Genomic DNA, 20,143 nt, shown 5'->3' on the forward strand with positions numbered 1-20,143 from the left:
TAAAATAATTCTTGTTATAAAATGGAATACCCTTCATTGTTCAGAATCCCCCCCCCCTTCCAAAGAATGTGTTTTGAAATTAGTAGTTATTTATGCCCAGGTTTTATTAGGAAGAATACATCAATTTTATTTTATTTTATTTTATTTTATTTTATCTTTCTTATATCCGGCACTATCTGGAACATATATGGTATTGTTCTCAGTAAAAGATGTTTAAAAAAGATATAATTTGGGGAGACAATACTCACTAATCAGGCACATTAGTATGTAAATTATCTAAAGAAATCAAAGCTAATACCACATGCTTTAGAACAAAACTTAATAAATTATTTATATTCTTTTATGAAATTTATGGGTCAAAGTATTATTTTATGTACCCTATTTCAACATTTGTAAATCCAATTGAAACTTATCAACTAACAATATAATGTCTTTAAGTACCCTGCCCTTTAGTTGGAGAAAACATTTCATCTGTGTTGAGTGTTTCTTAGAGAACAATTTTAGAGTATTTTTTACTACTGTAAGAATGCTGATATATCTCTTCACTAAATTTAATGGCTAAACTAACTGATGTAAAAATGTTCTTGATTCAAAGAAATACACTGCAAATATTTGAAAACATATTTTGTGTTAAATTATTAATGTTTAATTTCTAAATTAGATGTACTGTATCTACATAAAGTATTTGGCCTCATGAATAGTGTACCAGGAGGTAAAGAATAATAACTACAATCTTCATTTCGTGCATCCTGTTGTGTTACAATATACAACTTTATTTTTCCATCACAACACAACAACTAAGGAGTATCAAGGCCAATACCCAGCTATGCCTCACTACATGTTTCGGCCGTTAATGGCCATCATCAGGTGAATACAGATCAACAAACATATACTATTGAACTGAGTCCTTGTTTACTCCTCATACAGTATGGACATTTTCTTTCGTATGATGAGGCACCTCTACACTATTAATTAACTTACAACGTCATGGGCCTCCAATACCATCTTATATTTTTATTTTGTCCACGGAACATATAAAGTAAACATACAACTGATCAGATGTTACAAAACATTAATTTTAATCTTGTTTTATATTATAACCTTCAGTTTTATACATAAATGACCGCTGTATTTTTACACATAAGAATCAACTATTTTGTCATTGTATCTAATTTTACTACAGTTCAATAGTATATGTTTGTTGATTTGTATTCACCTGATGATGGCCGTTAACGGCCGAAACATGTAGGGAGGCATAGCTGGGTATTGACCTTGATACTCCTCAGTTGTTGTGTTGTGACGGAAAAATAAAGTTGAATAATAACTATACTACTATACTGTAATAATCTTTGAAGTTGTCTTAGAAAAAGAAATATCACTTATATATACACTGCAAACTCAAGTACCATAAATTCTCCTGTAATCACAAATTCGAAAGACAGTGTGCTGTAGAAGTGTTGTCCGTTTCATATAAAACATTAGTCCTGTGGCCATATCAGTTGTAATATCAGTGCCATGAAAGACAGGCTCCATGAACAGAACAATTCTTGCTGGTCTCATATCAGCTGAGCAAAAAACAAGATCAGGAGTCTGGTTACAGCTTTAAAAACAAGTATATTTTGCTGAGACTTATAAAGTCATATCAGACACATCTTTAAAATTGTAATAAATACATCGCTACTATTAAGAAATATGTATTTGTATGGCAGTCCTTATTCACAGTTTGAATTTGAACAAGTTCTGTAATTGCGTTGCCACAATTTGCATCTTCGGTTCCATACACTAACGTCTTGAGATAAACGATTATAACTGGAACACCTCCGGTATGGCCCCACGACTATCCCTGTTACTGCATCATATGACAGTACACTTGTACTCTGCCATTATTTGTACAACATATCCAGGCATAACAATAGAAGTTGCCCCAAGTACTGAATTCCTTCCAGTATGGAAGATGTGAACTGAGTCACTGATTGCCAAAGACAACCACAACCAAATTTACAATGTCTGATTTACACACTCTCAACATCATATTTGTTGAGCATGACAAATGGTGTCATATGGGGCTTTTTCCATTTGGAGTAGTAAATTCAGTCGCTCTGTATCTGGGTTCTTTTGAAAAATCACAAGGTCTCTGTTCTTCTCGTGACTGAAGGATTTCAGAACTGCTACTGCTGAATTTATCTGGGCTTGTGATCTTATCCTGAACATATCTGCGAGGTGGTCCTGGGAACAATTTGCTGATCTTCATTGCCAGAGGGTGAATAAGCTTTTCATCATAGGCATCTTCTGGTGACGTTCCTGAAACATGTATAAAACGTTCTGAAACCTTAGTTACCACTATCATTCTGTTCTGAGCCCTTTGCACTGAGTTCACATACTTATGATATATTTTCCTAATATCCATTTTAATATCATAGTCACATTTACATCTACTTCTCTGAAGGATTTTTTTTCCCAGGATTTTCCCAGAACTTTATACTTCTCATCTACCCAATGCATGCTACATGTTTGGCCTATCTTATCCTCCTTGTCTGAATCATCCTACAGTGTTCCGTGTTTAAGGGAAGTGGTCCAAATGTTATAGTTGCAATATAAAGATTCATGGTGATCAATACTTTATAGAATACCGTATTTACGCATGTATAGGCCGCACATTTTTTGCCAAAAATTCAAGAGGAGAACTGGGGTGCGGCTTATATTCGAAATATTCGAAATCACACTTCATTTAAAAAAAATTATATTCATAATTAGTAATACAGGGTGTTCTACTCCTGAAATAATATTCCAAGAAAATTATTTTTTCTATAATTTCTGTCTGAAAATTGTGCTGCGGCCTATACATGCGTAAATACGGTATTTATACAAATGAGTGTTAGCACTTACCAGTGATGTAACTGACTATGATCCCTAACAGAACCGTAATTCCACATCCAATCAGCGAGTAGTACATATATGTTATGGAATAGAGCTCTGTTAGAATGTTCCTGGAAAGATAACATTTTGTTAGATAATAAGGATATGAAGTAAACTATGTTTATGCAGTGATGTTCTACAACAACCTATCCTGTGTTCAGCTGCAAGGACAGCACACCATTATATCTGCAGTGTGCCAGCTACCACTACTTCTTAAACACAAATACAAGACTCAAGAAACTGCAACATCCTTATAACATTCTGTACATATTTTATCTATATTTTAGAGAAGAAAACTTTATGTTTTTATTCCTTTATACCCTAGTCAAATAACTAGTGGCACTTTACACACTGTGAAATGCTGCTTTACATAGCTCACTTGGTAAGGTCTAATGACTGTGCATAATTAACACTAAGACATATAACCTTGTTAATCATGACAATTAAGTGGCCTTTCCACTGACATGTTTAAAAACTACATGGATGCAGCATGTTTTTCTGAAATCCTGCTACCCACCTACCAAGACTACATTGTGCCATAACACAGAATACCAAAATTATAAACAAGTTATATATAATAAAATGTGTAATGAATAAAGTCTGTTATTAGAAGCAAAATGTAACAATTTAACCCTGTTCTACAGTGGTCATTAGTTTGGGCTTTGCAGCTTATGCTACATCTAATATATTTGATTAATGTCAAGGAACACACAGGTAAATGGGAATTAATGCGATTCCAGAATGAAAACTGCATTTAAATATTATTCAGAGGATTTTATTTTACAATGCTAAATTATTAGACATAATAAAATAGCTAGAACCATGGCCAACAGAAAATAATTACTTTAGTAAATTGTTTCACTTGGGTCATATTAATCATCCAAGGACTGAGCCTCTCACAGTCTCCAAACTCTTTGAAACTGTGTCACATATTTGATTTCATCTGTTTGGCAAAGCATGCAGAATTCATATATTAGGACACGGCACGTAGCCGCCTTTGCAATACTTACTCTGGGCCTGGGCTGGTAGATACTCCTTCCTCTCTACCTGAAGAAATGTTTTTGAAGATGCTGTAATTATACAAAGGTTCCTCTGAAATACTGTGGTTGGCCCACTCAAAGTGGTACTGAGAATCTGGTATCACAATTTCAGCAGGAGAAACAACATGGGTATATGAGTCATTGGTACATCCTGTTGTAGATAAGGGCAGAAGCTGAATTGGAGGCTTTTCAACAGTCAAACCTCCAAATGTGATCCAAAGAGTGATAATATGACTGACTATCATCCCACTTACTGCTCCCTGCAACAAGATATGAAGTTTATTATTCACAGGTTACATCAACTGAAGGCAGGAAAAGCACATTCAGCATCTTCTTCCTTCCTTGAACATTCCTCTTATATCCATGATTACTCCTTCCTTACTTTCTTATATATATCTTCCTTCACAGTCCCTTCATCTTGTTCTTGGTCTCCCATTGGTTGCTAATTCATTATTTTTTAAACCCTAAGAGGAATTGAAGATTACAATTTTCTGGGATGTTATGCTAAATGGTTCAGTAACATTTTAGAGGAACCTGCTGTCTCTGTCTTCCACTTTCCAAAATATTGGTACCTACTGACCAAACTGTGCAGCATCACATCCCAGAAGAGAGTAATTTTCATAGTTACCACTGTAAGAACTTAAAATCTTGCTCACAGGAGAATTCTTTTGATATTAAATTAAGTTTTTTAAACAGCAATTTTTAGAAGACTCAATGATCATACTGTAAAATATAAAATATTACTTTCAAAGCAGTATGGCTTCCAAAAGGGATTATCAACCAAAGATGCAATGTTTAAATTAACCAATGTAATACTTACAGATTGGAATAGAAAAGAGTATGCAACTGGTATATTGTGTGACATAGCCAAGGCCTTTGACTGTGTTAATCATGATCTTCTAAAATGAAACTATGGAGTGCAGGGTGTATTACTGCAATGGTTTAAATCTTACCTACAATATAGGAGGCAAAGAGTGGAATTAAATTATATAAATAATAAATATTATTCTAACTGGGAAATTGTTGGATATGGTGTGCCTCAGGGATCGGTGTTGGGACCCTTACTCTTTAATAAATACATAAATGATTTCCCCCTTGAAATAAGTAAAATTTCAGAAGTTATTATGTTTGCAGATGACACAAGTATTCTTTGCACAGCTAAAGACTACTATAATTTAAAAATAAAATTGGATGTTGTTTTTAATCACATGTTTACGTGGTTTCAAAATAATCAGTTAGTGTTAAATCTGGATAAAAAAATGATAAAATTCACCCCAATAGCAACTATGAGCTATCCTCTATATACATTGTTTTTTAACAAAAAGCTGAAAGAAGTAGAAACAATAAAATTTCTCGGTTTGCAGCCGGACAATCATCTGACTTGTAAGGGACATATCGATTTTTGCTTCACAAGTTGAGCACAGTTTGTTTTCTAATGCGAAGATTATCCTCTATATTAAATATAAATAGTCTTAAGGCTGTATATTATGCATATTATCATTCATTGGTGAAATATGGAATAATATATTGGGGAAATACATCTGACAGTCATAAGGTCTTTGTTATACAAAAGAAAATAATAATAATAATGATGGGAGTGGGCCCAACTCATACGTGTAGAGATCTATTTAAAAAGCTTGACGTACTACCAATCCCATGTGTATACACTTGGTCGTCGACTTACGACTGACTTCCATTCTGACTGACAGGTCATAAGTCGATCTGGTCATATGTTGGCCATATATTTATTAACAGTATTTTTTAACTTTTATAATCTTTTTATCATCTCTATAATTTATTTTTAAAAAAATTTACATTTTAATCATCTTTTATTTTTCATTTTTTTTTTTTTTTGGTTGTAAGTGCAGCCAGTCGTAAGTCGACGACCAAGTGTATTAGCTTTCATTGATGACATTTGTTGTTAATAATCTGGATAAGTTTCAAGCCAATAACTCTGTATATGTCATTGGTACCAGGAGGAATGACCACCTTCATATACCTTCAACACATTTATCATCCTATCAGAGAGGGGTGTACTATTCAGGCATCAAGCTGAATTTGTAATATGTGACATGTTTTATATCTAGCCCTATGGGGAGATGATTGGATCCATGAAGTGAAAATAAATGTAAACGTAAAGATCTGTACATTATACCTGGCATATCTGCCAACACTGTTTGTATTTAACAAAATATTTTAAGAAGTACATCATGCAGAGTCCAGTTATAACACTTTTATAATTATATTTCACTAATTTTAAAATTAAACAAATCTTAACTCCATTTATTGTTACATGTTAAGGACAATGCTGTGGGGAATTAAAGATGAGTGATGTAACTGTATAGATATTTATATGGGAGGTTATTATTTTTAAAAAGGACACTCATGCAGTGAAAGTTGTTGGTACCACCACACAGTCTGCTATATGTCACCATACCTTCCAATTAACACAAGGAAACAGCATTGCTAGCAGGAAGACTCCAAGCAGTGGGCCACTTGTGGCTGAGGTCATCAGCATGGATGACTCTATTACACCAGAAAGAGTTGCCACTCCAAATGATATGCCCATGATGAGGATCCCGTAGAGAGACCCTGTAATACCATGGCTTTAGTTACTGATCTGCATCATGGAACACCTTATTAAGACACTTATTATTTGTATGGTGCATTTATAGGGTTCTGAATGATTATGCTTTATAGTTTAATGCTGCCTGTATTAATACTAGATTTGTTTGAAAATATAAATTCAACATATCAGCTATCAGTTCAAAATATGTCATGCAATCACCATGTTTTTTATTATTGTTTGGTTGGTTTCTGGTTCCAGTCAGAGGAACAAGACTAGCTGTCAAGGAGGAGGTTCATTATTTTGCTTAATCCATTCAATAAATGCTAGGACATTACTTAAAAGTAGGCCATGGCTGCTTTCTTCTGCATTTTTAACAACACAAACTTTGTAACAATTGCATCTATACTCATTCAAATGCAGATGACATGGCATTATTAAATACACAAGGAGGCCAAAGTCATAACATGGTTAATTTTTCTAAAAATTTATTCTTACAAAAGTTGATTTTTTAAAGATGTATCATCATATGATTTTAAAAGGTCTTATACCATACACTTTTCCTTGTGATTTGAGGTTCTAAGGGTGGCAAGAATCGCGATTATGTCTTCTGGTTTGTCACAGAGTGTAGTTTGATAGAGGAGTAACAACAGTTTAGAGAAATTTGCTTCCTCCATTATCAGGAGGCATCTTCCAACTTATGGAATCAATGGGATCTACCGAGCTATATGGCATCCTATGCCAGAAGAGTGTATCCTAACACCCGTATATTTCTGACCTCACAAATTTGCATGATTCTGCATGTTGGTACTCTTCAAGTCATTGAGTTAGAAAGTGACAAGTTATTGTGTCCTCAAATGGCATGCCTTGAATGCCAAGTGTCATAAAGTCAATATTATTGTGTCTATAATACTGATGCCCAAACTTGTATCAGTGGATAGTTGTGCTGTCTGATGACAAGTGTCTTGGACAAGAATCTCAGATTTGTTTGAACCATGATGATAACATGAAAGTGACTTACCGATGAACTTAATTACAAGCAGCTGCCGCTTGTCTGTGAAGCTTCTAAACTGAGGAATTTGACTGATGAAATCTTCCCATGTAACCGTTGCAAGAGAATTGAGGTTAGAGACTGCAAGGCTGTAGAACAAAAAATGGGGAGAAAAAATTGAAAGTGGTACTAATTCTGCACAGTATAAGCCTTCAGGCTTTCATAGTGGTGAAATTCCAGATGTGGCATTCTGGAACATGACACTGTACAGTGCTGTAGATGGATTTGATTTAATTTAGATTTTTGACTTTAATATTTAATTTGTCAGCTTATAGAACAAAAAGTACTGTTCTTTTGCTACACAAGCTAAGATTCATTTGACACAGCGTTCACTGTAGACATGACATGACATCATAGACATCATTTTTGTAGCTTATTTCGCCAGGAAAGTTTTACATAAAGTGAATGATCATGAAGAACAAAGGTAAATGCATATTTACAACGTATGCATTTGGAAATGCATTTCTTGCATTATGGTACAGATTCATACTCCTGATGCAGTCTGAAATACATACCTAAGTGCACCATTGAACAGACTGGCCATGAAGAGACCCAGGAGACCAGGAAGAAACACGAATTTGTCCTCTACATAGAAGGGCACAATCTCATCAATTTTGCTGATGTAACCTAACTTCAATGGATCACAATCAGCATAGCTCACAAAGATCACCATTCCAGCAACCCACGACAGGCTGAATAGCACTGTAATTACAGGGATGTTTGCCATCAGAGTTCTGTGAAGAAAACAGTGACTGTCTTAATAGTGAAAAGAACAAAAATATGAGCCACACTAAATCATAAGTGGGCAAAATGTATGTTGTGATGTTCAATCAAGGGTCCTTTTACAAGTGCCCAAATAAAACTTACTTCGTGACAGCCCGCTGGGAGTCCATACTGCAGTATCGCTGCACAAAATTCTGCTGACAACCGAAGATGGACAATGACATGAATAGTTGACCAAAAAGTGCTGAAAGTGTAGCAACACGAACTGTAGGGTCCAGGTCAAAGCTGTTGGTCAGAGAGATTGATGGATTCAATGTTTAAATTCTAATTCAGCAGCAGTGTTCTAAAATTTAAAAACACTTGATTTCTTCCTCAATACATGTTTAAGCAGACTTATTATTTATAGTTTCTGCCCAAGACTCCAATGTTTATAAAGTATGTTTCTTTTAAACATATTTTTAAGCACCGTATACCTAAATAAATTGTGCATATAAAATTGTAGTTCAAGACCTTCTCTTCTAATCCTCTTTATGGGAAAAGCAGGCAGCAGTCAAGATAAGCAAGAGAAAGCCTTTTTCCATCCTTCATCCCATAATGGATTAGAATATAACTTCGTTGTGAACACTTTTGACTCTTGCTACAAATCCAATGATATTATAAGTTTGTATACAACAGGCACATAAAAATAAAAATAGAAATCAAAACCTTCTCACCCAGGTTCTTAATCACCCTATAGTCAATAAGGTATCAAAAATTCAGTTAAGACTTCTCATACTTCTAATGCCTGCAGCCTAATCCTTCAAAATATTTCTAATTCCTGCAGTCTAATAACTCTTCAGAGTATTTATAATGCCTGCAGCCTAATCATTCAGGAAACTTATAATTTGTGCAATTTAATCCTTCAGAATACTTCAAAATTCTGTTGTCTAATTATTCAGAATAATTATTATCTCTGCAGTATAATCCTTCAGAATACTTCTAATCCCTGCAGCCCATTACTTCAGAATACTTTAATGCTTGCAGCCTAATCCTTCAGAAAATGTAACTGCATCACACAAAGGGATAATGCTTTAAATGAGAATTATGAATATTAAATCTTCTCTGAACCACTGTGGCACTAGTAGTGGGTCACAAGTTATGGAGCCTTTGCTTGCCCGATATTTGTCTGCACAATTTTGTATATATGGAATCATGCTAAGATAGCCTTGCCTTTCTCTGTCTTTGTGCTTCAGCATCTGTATTTGTTTTGTAGTGCTCCGTGCTACATGTGAGCATCACGGGGCTCCTTTGTTAATATTTGCTTAACAGTAGAAGGATTGGGCATGAATATAAGAGTTGTTTGCACAGATGCTTGAACCTAACAACTCTGTAGTAATTCTCATCTTGCTATTTCTGTATTTATGACATGTTTCTCTTGTTCCTTCTCCTGTTCATAACTCTGCTTAATGAGAAGCATAGTCACTTGAACCCAGTACACATATTATTTTCTTAATAACTATTTAGAAAACGTGTAGAGTAACAAGGGCCAAGGCTGAGATCAAGCTCCAGTGCCAAACAAGAGGCTGTTAAAATATGGCAGACCTTTCTCAAATATGCGCAAATTGGTTCTGGTCATTACTTACTTGAAGAACTGCAGACGTCCTCGCTCACTGGATACACTGATTACTTTCTGGAAACCACCAACATCTATACAGCCATATATTATAATGGCAAGACTACATGCAATCATTGTGAGGCCCTGGACTACATCTGCTGTAATGGCAGCCTTCAGACCTCCCTGAGAATTGAACATAACACTGGTTGTAAAAGCTTACAGTAGAGCTAATTGCACTGATTAGTCACAGATGTCAGTAGAATAAAGGTAGTTGGACTAAATCCAGACTGAGAAGCCACATGTCAAAAAACATTGTAAATCAAATGTAAACCACATCTAAAATAATGTGGAAAACTATGACCATACATTCAGATTTAGAAATTGAATGTAAACCACAACAAAACATACAAAATGAAGTACTGTAAGTTATGTGCAAAGCTGATATTGTAAATCCAAATTCATAAAGCACACGTAAACCATGTGTAAAACTAAGTAGTGTAAACAATATCTAAAACAGTGTGTAAAATTATGAACTGCACATTCACTCTTAGAAACTACATACAAACCACATATAAAAATCCAAATTTCAGTAATACAAATAATGTGTAAATCTCAATACTGTAGGAGTACATCCAAACTTTAGAAACTACTTCCACGTGTAAAATTAATATGTATTAATATGTAGTGATGTTTCCTTTTCATAAGTTTTATTCATTCATGACACTATACTACAGACCACATTACCATTATAGTGAAAATTATGCTGATGACTGTGATGCTAAGGATTGAAGCCCAGTATGGGAGACCAATGACAGTCTTAAGAGCAACACATGGGGTGAAAACAGTCACTCCGAGGTTCAGTAGACTGCGCACTACATATGTGAAAGAGGCGAGGCATCGCACCAGGCGGGACTTGAACCTCAGATCCAAATACTGCACAGAGTACAACAACACACACAGTCAGTGTCCATATGTGTAATTTTAATTTAAAAAACTTATGTGTCAGGTGGCAATACATTGCCATTTTACTTAATTTTATCACATCAAATTTTTTGTTAAGTTGGTTATTTCATGATGCTGTCAGTATTGCACTATATTATTGACTGATGGGAGTTAATATGTAAACAACAAATTAAGTGCAGACAGAGTCTCAAATTTGTAGATTTTACAGGATTCTTGTCCAACGATTAAGTCAGTGGCACCAACTGGTGGTCTCCAGGCCTGAAATAATCTTTCACGCTTTCAAATGTAGTCCATTCATAATATTAACAACAGATCAAATAAACTAGCATGTAAAAACATCTGGAAAGTTGGTCATGAAGCAGTTGACAGGCCTTTCCCTGACATTCTTCCATCCATAAAATTAACAAGAATGGATACATAAGCCAATGTGGAGTACACATATTTTCAAAATGTATATTTTTTGTGATTTCAAGCTATTTATAAAAAGTAATCACATTACAGATTCAGTTAATCCTGTACAGCATAATTTAGGAGCTCTCTGCTAAACTCTGCAAATTCATCAGTATGTTCTGAGCAGAAGAAAGGCCAATCTGAAACGTTTGCAGAGTCATGGCAGTTTGGAAGTTAACGTGAAGTCTGCCAGGAATAATGGTTTTTTAGATGCAAATTTTCTCAGTATCCTTAGTGTAAGTGTTGTTATAAAACTAGTTTAAAATATTGTGACATGTTGCGTAATGGAGGACAACCCCTCCCCACCAGCAGTGATGTGGCAGGTGAGTCAGCGCTCCGTCACCCCCCTCCGCACGGTGACGTAACATGGCGTGAGGCAACAGCGGTGCGATTACGTAACAGGCAAGCGCTGTGACTATATAAGGGAAATACACAGCCGCCGCAGTGAGTTAACTTGTAACCGTCCCCGGAGTCAGTCTAAAGTGTATCAGTCGCCAAAGTGAGTTCTCAAGTCAGCAGCCTACGAATTAAGTTTGAATCTAGCCAGCAGTGAGCAGTAAGGAGTAAATTGAATTGTAGTAGTCACCGATTTCAGTTGTAACTAGTGGATCATGACAGAGTGAATTGATTTGTGTGTAGGGTTTTTAAAGTGTGGAAACCCGTAACATTGTTATAATTAATTGTAGCAGAGACTTGCAGGTTGTTAAATAAACCCGTTAACAATCTGAACGGCATCTTCAGTAACGCAACATATTACAATATATTATACACATTTGAACACAGTGCATTATTACAATTGTTCACAACAATGTAAGCATATAGTACATTCAAGTTGCAGGTAGGCAATTCCAAGTTTGTTTTTAATATTATTTCATTATTAAATAATACTTACTTTACTTATATTTTGAAGGAATTATGAACATTTTATTTATATGTGGTTTATTTAACAATGCTGTCAGTTCAAACTCTAATGTCTACTATTTATTTTTCATTAAGGTTTGACAGATACTTCCTACATGATTTTGTGCTGTGTTATATATTCAGACATCAAACAAAAGTCTGAAGAAAAGGTTATACATCTTGATCAGAACTGTGTCATGTATCATTCTTGTACAGTGATCTACTGTAGATAAAAAAGTTAAAGTTTGATATGAACTGGACAAATACAAACCAGAATTAAGTCAGCCTATGTAAGTTTAATCAAAATCTGTTGAGTAATATTGGATATGAGGAGAATTCTTAAGTTCTAAAGCCCACAGCCAATGTGTAATGGATCGGGGAGCCTACTAGATGAGGTGGAGGGGTGCAAATATGTAGAACAAGGACCCATGGATCAACAGATGATCAAGTTGAAGGATTTAAAATGTTGGGACACTACCCTCTAGGGGTAATAAAGGGAGGGGGTCTTCTCCAAAAGCATTAAGGAGGCAGCCCCTCCATCAGAAACAAAGGCCACACTAGCAACCTGCTAACATCAAATATTGCTTTTAGCCCTAGAGATAAGGACAACTCCCATGAAGTGAGTATTCATCTTGAAGGATCACAAAAAAGACGGCAAGACCCAAACTTTGTGTATAATGTGTCAAGGGTCTCAAAAAGAGAAACAGAGGAAATAAATGAAGATAAATCAATATCTTCCCATTATATACATTCATTTTAAGCACTTTATGCAATGAAGGAATAATGAATGTTAAGTGAGAGTTAGATATCGCTGTTTCTTGTTATAGAATATGAGGTCGTGTAATTAACTGCATAAATAGATATACAAAAGTCAACTCTGCTGTCGGCTTTCTGGAATCAAGGTCAAGTTGTTGCAAGAAATAGCTTTTGCAGCTATCTTGTTTGAGTTAATTACACACTTAAACACCTGAAAACAGTTTCTGAAAGAGATATATTGCAAAGCATTAAATGATATTCTCTCCAATGAATTAAAACAAAGACCTCAGAATTTACAGTTCAGTAAGTTCATTCTCAACTATGCTATTCAAATGAAAACACGTTTCAATATTTAAATTTAATGTACAGATCTGATGTAACTGCTAGGGATATTTTGAAAGTAATCTCGCTTTATTTTAGGCAATTAATGTAGGAGTGGGATAGAGTTTGCAAATGCGAGACAGCGTCACATGATTCGTTGACTTCTAAACCATCACCACATAACTGGTCACCTAGTGTTTGTTCTTGTCTCTACAGAATGAGTTATGATGTGACCTGCGGTTGATAATCCCGCCAGCTGCGGAATTCGCGATATTATCCACTTCTTCACTCTAAAAACATGAGTGCTGTGGAAATCCATCGTGAATTATGAGTGGTTTACGGTCAAAATATGATGTGTGAAGGAACTGCAAGACAACAGCGTAGAATGTTCGAAGAGTAAAAAAGTGAAGTAAAGGTATCCCTTTAACAGGCCGTGGAGGCCCATAGGGTTGTGAGATGTTGAGGGTCCCACATTTTCTAGACAATTGGTTCACAGATGGCGGTAAGGCTGCCAGCCTTTCGCGCCGGCCGCCCTTTACCCCTAAGAATATTCTAAGAATATTCCTGGTACTCATATTTGTTAGAGGCTGAGTCGACCCCAGGGCCATAGTGCAGCTGGAAGGATTAGGTACATTGAAAAAATCCACCTCGTCGGGATTCGATCCCGCGACCTTTCTACTTGTAGTATAGTGCCTCAACCAACTACGCTATCGCGTGCCCCAGAATGTTCGAAGATGAGTGAATAAATGTTCACGATGAAGAGTGAAGTAGTCAGCCATCTGTAGTGAGAGATGATTTTGTTCAAAGTGTTGACAAAAAATCTGTGAAAGACGGCGCTTCACAACATCAGAATTTCGCGTGAATTTCCACAAATTTTACGCATTGTTTCCTGCGAAATTATCATAGTTAGACTAGGCTATTACGAGTTTTGCGCAAGATGGGTTCCGGAAAACTCACGGATGCAATAGAAGGCTAGGAAGGTACTAGAGCTCGTCAGGGAAGGTATGGAGGAGAGAAATATCTTCGCCCCTGCCAGGAATTAAACCCCGATTCCTCGGCCGTCCAGCCCATAGTCTAAGTCACTCCACTGAATGAGTCAGCCCTCTCTTGAGAACAAGATAGAGAAAGAAATGACAGTCCAATATATAGTTCACCTGGTAGACGGACGTGATGCCCAGGCTGTAGTACACGGGGACGAATACGAAGATAACGATCGGATACGCAGCGATCATTCCGTACAGGGTCTCCCACATGGCGCTGCCCCGGTAGTATAGCTCCGAGGGGTAGCCTGCAACAGATTACACAAACGTCAGTTTTAAAACGGCGGCAGAGTCGAGGACATGGCTGTGGAGACAACAATGGCTAATTAATAGTCCGCCAGGGAGCTGCACATTCTGCAATATTCCTCCTTTGGAATTTGGTTAAACGTAAAGAGTTTCTGTTGCCCTGTAATTGGGCAGCAATCTTGAACATGTTAAGCAACAACGTAAAGAAAACTCTTTTAATGGTTATGACATCACTGACACTGTTTTCGTCATACTGGATGGAAATTCGTGATATTAATTGTGCCGAAGTTTTGAGAAAGTTGATGTGTTTTTCAACTGTGGGCGTGGCGGCATTTCTCGTCCTCTGGGAGGCATGTAGGCCTGCTTTGGGCCTGCTCGAGAAGAAAGTCCTCCATTCAGACCGCGGTCTTCTGAATTGTCACACCCGAAACGCTGGGAGCCGCGTGCGAGAGAACGTAACACCATAGCCCAGAAGACCAGAAGATCTCATTCTAAACTTTCACGTCCGCAAAATCCCATTTATTTGTGGTTTACTTTACGATGTTGTCAGTAAAGATAAAAAGGTAAAGTTGTCCATGTGCTCATCAATTAAGCACCACGTCATTAAGAATTATGGGGATGTGGAGGTTTAGCTTTAATATTCTTGACGTCAGCACTAGATATAGGTGATTGGTCAGCTTCAAGCCCCGACAGCTTCATCCCCCAGGGAAAGAGCTCCCTGTAACCATTGGATGGGAGGTTCTGGGTCCCAGAGTCCGTCTGTACACTGTGGAATAGAGGAAAATGTTCTTGCACCTGCTGGGAAACAAACACCGCTCGTCCAGCCCGTAGCTTGTCAGTATACAGACTTTGATGAGGCTGTCAGTAGCTCGAATATATAGCGTCGGATGGTAGAATGTTAGATGAATTGGAAAAGGTCTGGCGGGAAGTGACTGTGGCCTATCTGGGTATTATCTTGGCATTTGCTTGGAGGGACTAACGAAACCACGCGCAACCTCAGGATATGCGACGTTATATCCCAGAAAATGGAACTGTTCCTAAGCTCCGCTGTGAGAACCTCAGAGTCTACAAATAAACAATAGTATTTACTGCTTAGAAGATTAAACGGCCGTGGGCAGACACGAATTAAGTTGAATCATTTTTCGAGGAGAGCTGTGGGAAGAGCAACCAGAGTAACATCCGGGTCAAACTGACAGCCAGAAACCAACTACGGCGGGAAGCTTCATGTTACACCAAAATGTACATCATATCTAAGATATGACGTTTTCACGGCAATGAATATGAAGAATGCCGTCTTCTTGGATGTGACGCCGGGTAGATATTGTGTTAACCTACGTTTCGGTGGAAAGTATTGCCTCCTTCTTCAGGGTATAAGAAATCTGCGAACGATGAAGCAGAGTGGACAGGGTCTGCAGACTGAGTGGACGCCATTTGATCATAAGTCTGTTCTCTTACATACTGGACCGAAATGGACACCCTTTGAAATCGGCGATCAATGATGTCTTCTCTACCCAAAGATCCTTACAGGCTCTCTCAGTTCATTCGGGCTGCGATAGTAAGTTAACCGAATGGTTAGTGCGGCGGTAACGCTCTAGGTTTGTATTCCATAAGTGATCATTTCTAATCTCGACCCCGATATCTGCTCCCCTGAATGTGGGGTTTTCATGGTTTTCCTTCCCTCGAGACAGATTCCTGGATAGTACATCCGAATAGGTCAAGACCGTTTCGTTTCAAGTCCTTTCTAATTAATCATAAATCAGCCATCCTACCATTCGGCGCTGTGTGCTCTATGTCCTGACGGCGTCATAAACAAACCGGAAAATGTTAAAATAGATCACGACCTCTTCCTTACACATTACTTCCAATCTGTCATAACACAATCGTCAGCTTATTCTACGCTAATTAGCTTAAGAAGCTAAAGTACTGTCGCCAGATAACCTAAAACACTGTACTGGCGATATTTAAATCTCACCGCATCTGTGAGTCGATTGTCTAGAGAAAATGTGGGAGCCTCGACGACTCACAACTCTATGGGCCTCCACGGTCTCTTACAGGGATAGCTCTACTTTTACTGACAATATTTATCCCAAAGATATAGGAAAATATTTGTTCAAGTTTAAAAATAAGTGGAAAGCGGAGAAGCAAAATGTGGTAAAAACGTTGCAAATGAGAACACACATAAAGGAATTACGTAAACTGAACTAAGTACGTCAGAGGGGTGGGGAGAGTGGACGTATAGTTTCCGATTCCCGGCAAGGCAAGAGATTTTTCTCTTCTTCACAGCGTCCAGACCAACACTGAGGTCCACCGATCCTTCCATATAAAAGGTACCGGGAACTATTTTCTCTGGAAGGGGACCCCGGGCGTGAAGCTTCCATGTTGTGCTGAGGTCAAGAATGGAGTGTAACCGTTCAACTGCCGTGCTGCCTATTTAAATATGATTTATGCTATTAATTTGAAATTTAATTGTTGAATGTAAGGATATGAACAAGTGTAGTGAGACTTAGGTTAATTCTTGTATTTAAGAGCTAGCGTCTTCCCACGCTTACACCAAAAGCAGGGAGATACCGGTTGTGGATTTATTAAGGAAAAGTTACGTAAAGAATGGCTAAAGAAGTCTTTGTGAGTTCTTTAGTTGACAAATTTCTACAAGCTATATATTTTAGTAGGGTGACGGGTTTACGACCCAAGCCACGCTACACATTCGTCACTTTTTTGACAGGAGTTCGTTAAGACAGAATTTCTTCACCCCTTTGTAAGAGTTAAAGTGATTGGAGGAATGTGTAATTAGAATACCCCTAAATTTTAAACTGACCAATCACGAAAATTTATGTGTGTGACAGAAAAAGGACGCTGGAAAAATCCAGGACTTGGAGGTCCGAGGAAGCGGCAGTTGTCAGCGTCAGTCGGAAGAACCAGACGTGAAGTCGAAAACCGGGAGTCGAAAGAATCAGACGTGAAGTCGGAAATCGGGACTCGAAAGGACCAGACGTGAAGTCACATACGGGGCTATCTAGATCAGAAGTAACTTTGTAGTAACAAGCTGTAGTGATAAAGTGTAATAATCTGTTGTGAAGTGTGAGACCACGGTTAGAAGTATAATAATAATATTAAACAGGACGAGCTAAATTTAGAAGGTAGCAAACAGTCCGACAGTAACAAGTGCTTGATAAATTGTAAAAAGAAAATGTTGCAACTGATCAAGAGTAATAATAATAATAACCCTGAAATTCAAGTGTGGTGGTGTTGCATAAAAGTGTCCTACCTGCCTTTCTAAGTGTGGTCCGTTAAGACCTTGAGACAGAGTACTCAGCTCTACCGCTCCCAACAACCTCACCCTTGTTAACCCTATCAACCCTGAGAAACTTAATCCTATCAACCCTGAGAACTTTAATCCTAACCATGAGAAAATAAATTAAGAAGAAATAAAAAGATAGGTGACGTCATCAACAAGAAGGAGAAGGAGAGGGTGAGGAGGAGCAGTTGAAGAAGAGGCGCTTCCGACGAAGACGTCGCCACGGTTCCCAGAGAGTGCGGTTACAGGAACTATACGCTTTCATTGCTTAGTGCTTAATTACACACAGGGAAAATTTACTTTTTTACTTTTTAAGAAATCAATAATGATGATGATGATGATATTAAAAAAAAATAATAATAATAACAAAAATAAAGGTATATTGAAAAATGTAAAGCCTACAGTGCTATATTTTTTCTTTGGAGTCCAGTAAGAAGGGCTGAAGTCAGAAATTATTTCGAAGAGCATAAATTGACTGCAGACCTTAACCGACTTAGGACTCCGGTATCATTCTTGTTAACTTTCATTGTAATATAATCATCGGTCTACAGGGAAATATATGTGCATACACATGCTATTGGCACATATTGCACTTCTAAAGTTTCAATTATATACCTTCTTACGGGGCATTAAAAACTCTGGGGTTAAGCTGTGATTTAAACTTACCTAAAAATGATCTGACTCCAAGCGTCCCCCTTGCTATGGATAGCATCATGGCTGCCATGGAGACACTTCCAGTAGCGAAGACGTAATCAGCTTTCGTTCTTTCTTTGGGGCCAGCAAACTTGCTGTAGATTGCTATCATTGAGCAGCCAAGAATGAAGACGGCAAATACGATGTAATCCCAGACCATGTTGACAGAAGACGACCCCATTTTGTACACAATATGTTCCGCGGATCTGTAACACACAGCAGTGCTTATGAAAATGGACTCACTCACCTAGGAACTCTGTTCTAGCGAAGGAACTACATTAAATTAACGGTCTGACTAAATTAAAATTAACTGCCTGTCTGATTACATAATGAGGAGCTTCATAACTTGTACTCTTCTACAAGTATAATTAGAATGATCAAGTCAAAGAGGATGAGGTGGGCAGGGAATGTAGCACGAACGGGGGAGGGGAGGAATGCATATAGGATATTGATGGGAAAGCCAGAAGGAAAGAGACCATTGGGAAAACCAAGGCATAAGTGGGTGGACAATAATAAAATGGATCTTAGAAAAATAGGATGGGATGGTATGGATTGGATTGATGTGGCTCAGGATAGGTACCAGTGGAGGACTCTTGTGAACACTGTAATGAACCTTCGGGTTCCATAAAATGCTGGGAAATTTTTGAATAGCTGCAGAATTGGCGGCTCCTCAAGAAGAGCTCAACTCCATGAGTGAGTGAGTGAGTGAGTGAGTGAGTGAGTGAGTTAGTTATGCCTGAGAGCAGGGCCTGAACGTGCAAGACTAGCATACCGAAAGTGTCACTGGACATGATCCTGAGAGAGCCGGATCCTCTTGCGAACCCCAGAACCTATTGTCCTAAAACCTGTTTTAATATTACACTCCCAACTTCTTGAGCTCTCTTCCAAGATGTTTCCTCATGGAAATTCTGTATGTATTTACTGCTTCCCATCAGAACTGGTTGTTTGAGAAAAAAAAGTGGCCGAGAAGTAAAGATAAATTTGTTCCTTTGCTTAATTAATTAAGCACCATGACATGAAGGCGTACAGGTGAACGACGGACTAGCTCCGCCTTTTTGACACATGCGCTAGATGGGGTGAGTGGTTAGCTTCACGCCCTGACCGCTTTCCCCCACCGAAGAAATAGCCCCCGGTACCCATTATATGAGAGGCTGGATGGACACCCAGGGTCGGTCTGGAAACTATGGAAAAGAGAAAAATCTCCTGCACCTGCCGGGAATCGAACTACTGTAGTTTAGCCCGTAGCCCGTCTTTATACCGACTGAGCTATTCCGGATTCTGGCCGAAGAGTGTATTGCCTATTTAAAACGAAGAGACACGAAGTAAGGACCGTAAACAGACACATGATTTGCGTTCTTCCTCTAATATTGTGAAGTACATGAACAAAGAAAGATGACGGGTGGAAACATAACACTCCTGTCGAGAACAGACTGGAAAACTGAGTACGAGGCTAAGTCGGAGAAGGAAACAAAGTGGACGATGCTAAAACCGATCTGAGAGGAACGGGACATGAGATTACTTGGTTATTAGCCCCATCGAGATGAGTTTAATTTACTTTATGTAGTTCCATGGTAGATGAGCCTAAGTAT

General features: G+C 37.8%; 1 protein-coding gene across 3 annotated transcripts in view; it reads right to left on the reverse strand.

Moving 5' to 3' along the window:
- Nucleotides 1-1,313: 1,313 nt before the first annotated feature.
- The window catches only part of LOC111861389 (sodium-coupled monocarboxylate transporter 2), a 91,016-nt gene continuing 72,186 nt past the window's right edge, over nt 1,314-20,143 (reverse strand). For all 3 annotated transcript variants that reach the window (XM_023845915.2, XM_023845916.2, XM_023845917.2), the window contains exons 2-12: nt 18,528-18,760; nt 14,435-14,568; nt 10,635-10,823; nt 9,919-10,073; nt 8,441-8,581; nt 8,089-8,307; nt 7,544-7,662; nt 6,394-6,548; nt 3,927-4,216; nt 2,887-2,987; nt 1,314-2,301 (exon numbers count right to left, since the gene is read on the reverse strand). In XM_023845915.2, the coding sequence (XP_023701683.1) occupies nt 2,057-2,301; nt 2,887-2,987; nt 3,927-4,216; nt 6,394-6,548; nt 7,544-7,662; nt 8,089-8,307; nt 8,441-8,581; nt 9,919-10,073; nt 10,635-10,823; nt 14,435-14,568; nt 18,528-18,735 (1,956 nt within the window). In that variant the 5' untranslated portion in view covers nt 18,736-18,760 and the 3' untranslated portion in view covers nt 1,314-2,056. The remainder of the gene's footprint in view (nt 2,302-2,886; nt 2,988-3,926; nt 4,217-6,393; nt 6,549-7,543; nt 7,663-8,088; nt 8,308-8,440; nt 8,582-9,918; nt 10,074-10,634; nt 10,824-14,434; nt 14,569-18,527; nt 18,761-20,143) is intronic.

Source organism: Cryptotermes secundus, unplaced genomic scaffold (genome assembly GCF_002891405.2).
Source record: "Cryptotermes secundus unplaced genomic scaffold, Csec_1.0 scaffold289, whole genome shotgun sequence".
Classification (NCBI taxonomy): Eukaryota; Metazoa; Arthropoda; class Insecta; order Blattodea; family Kalotermitidae; genus Cryptotermes; species Cryptotermes secundus.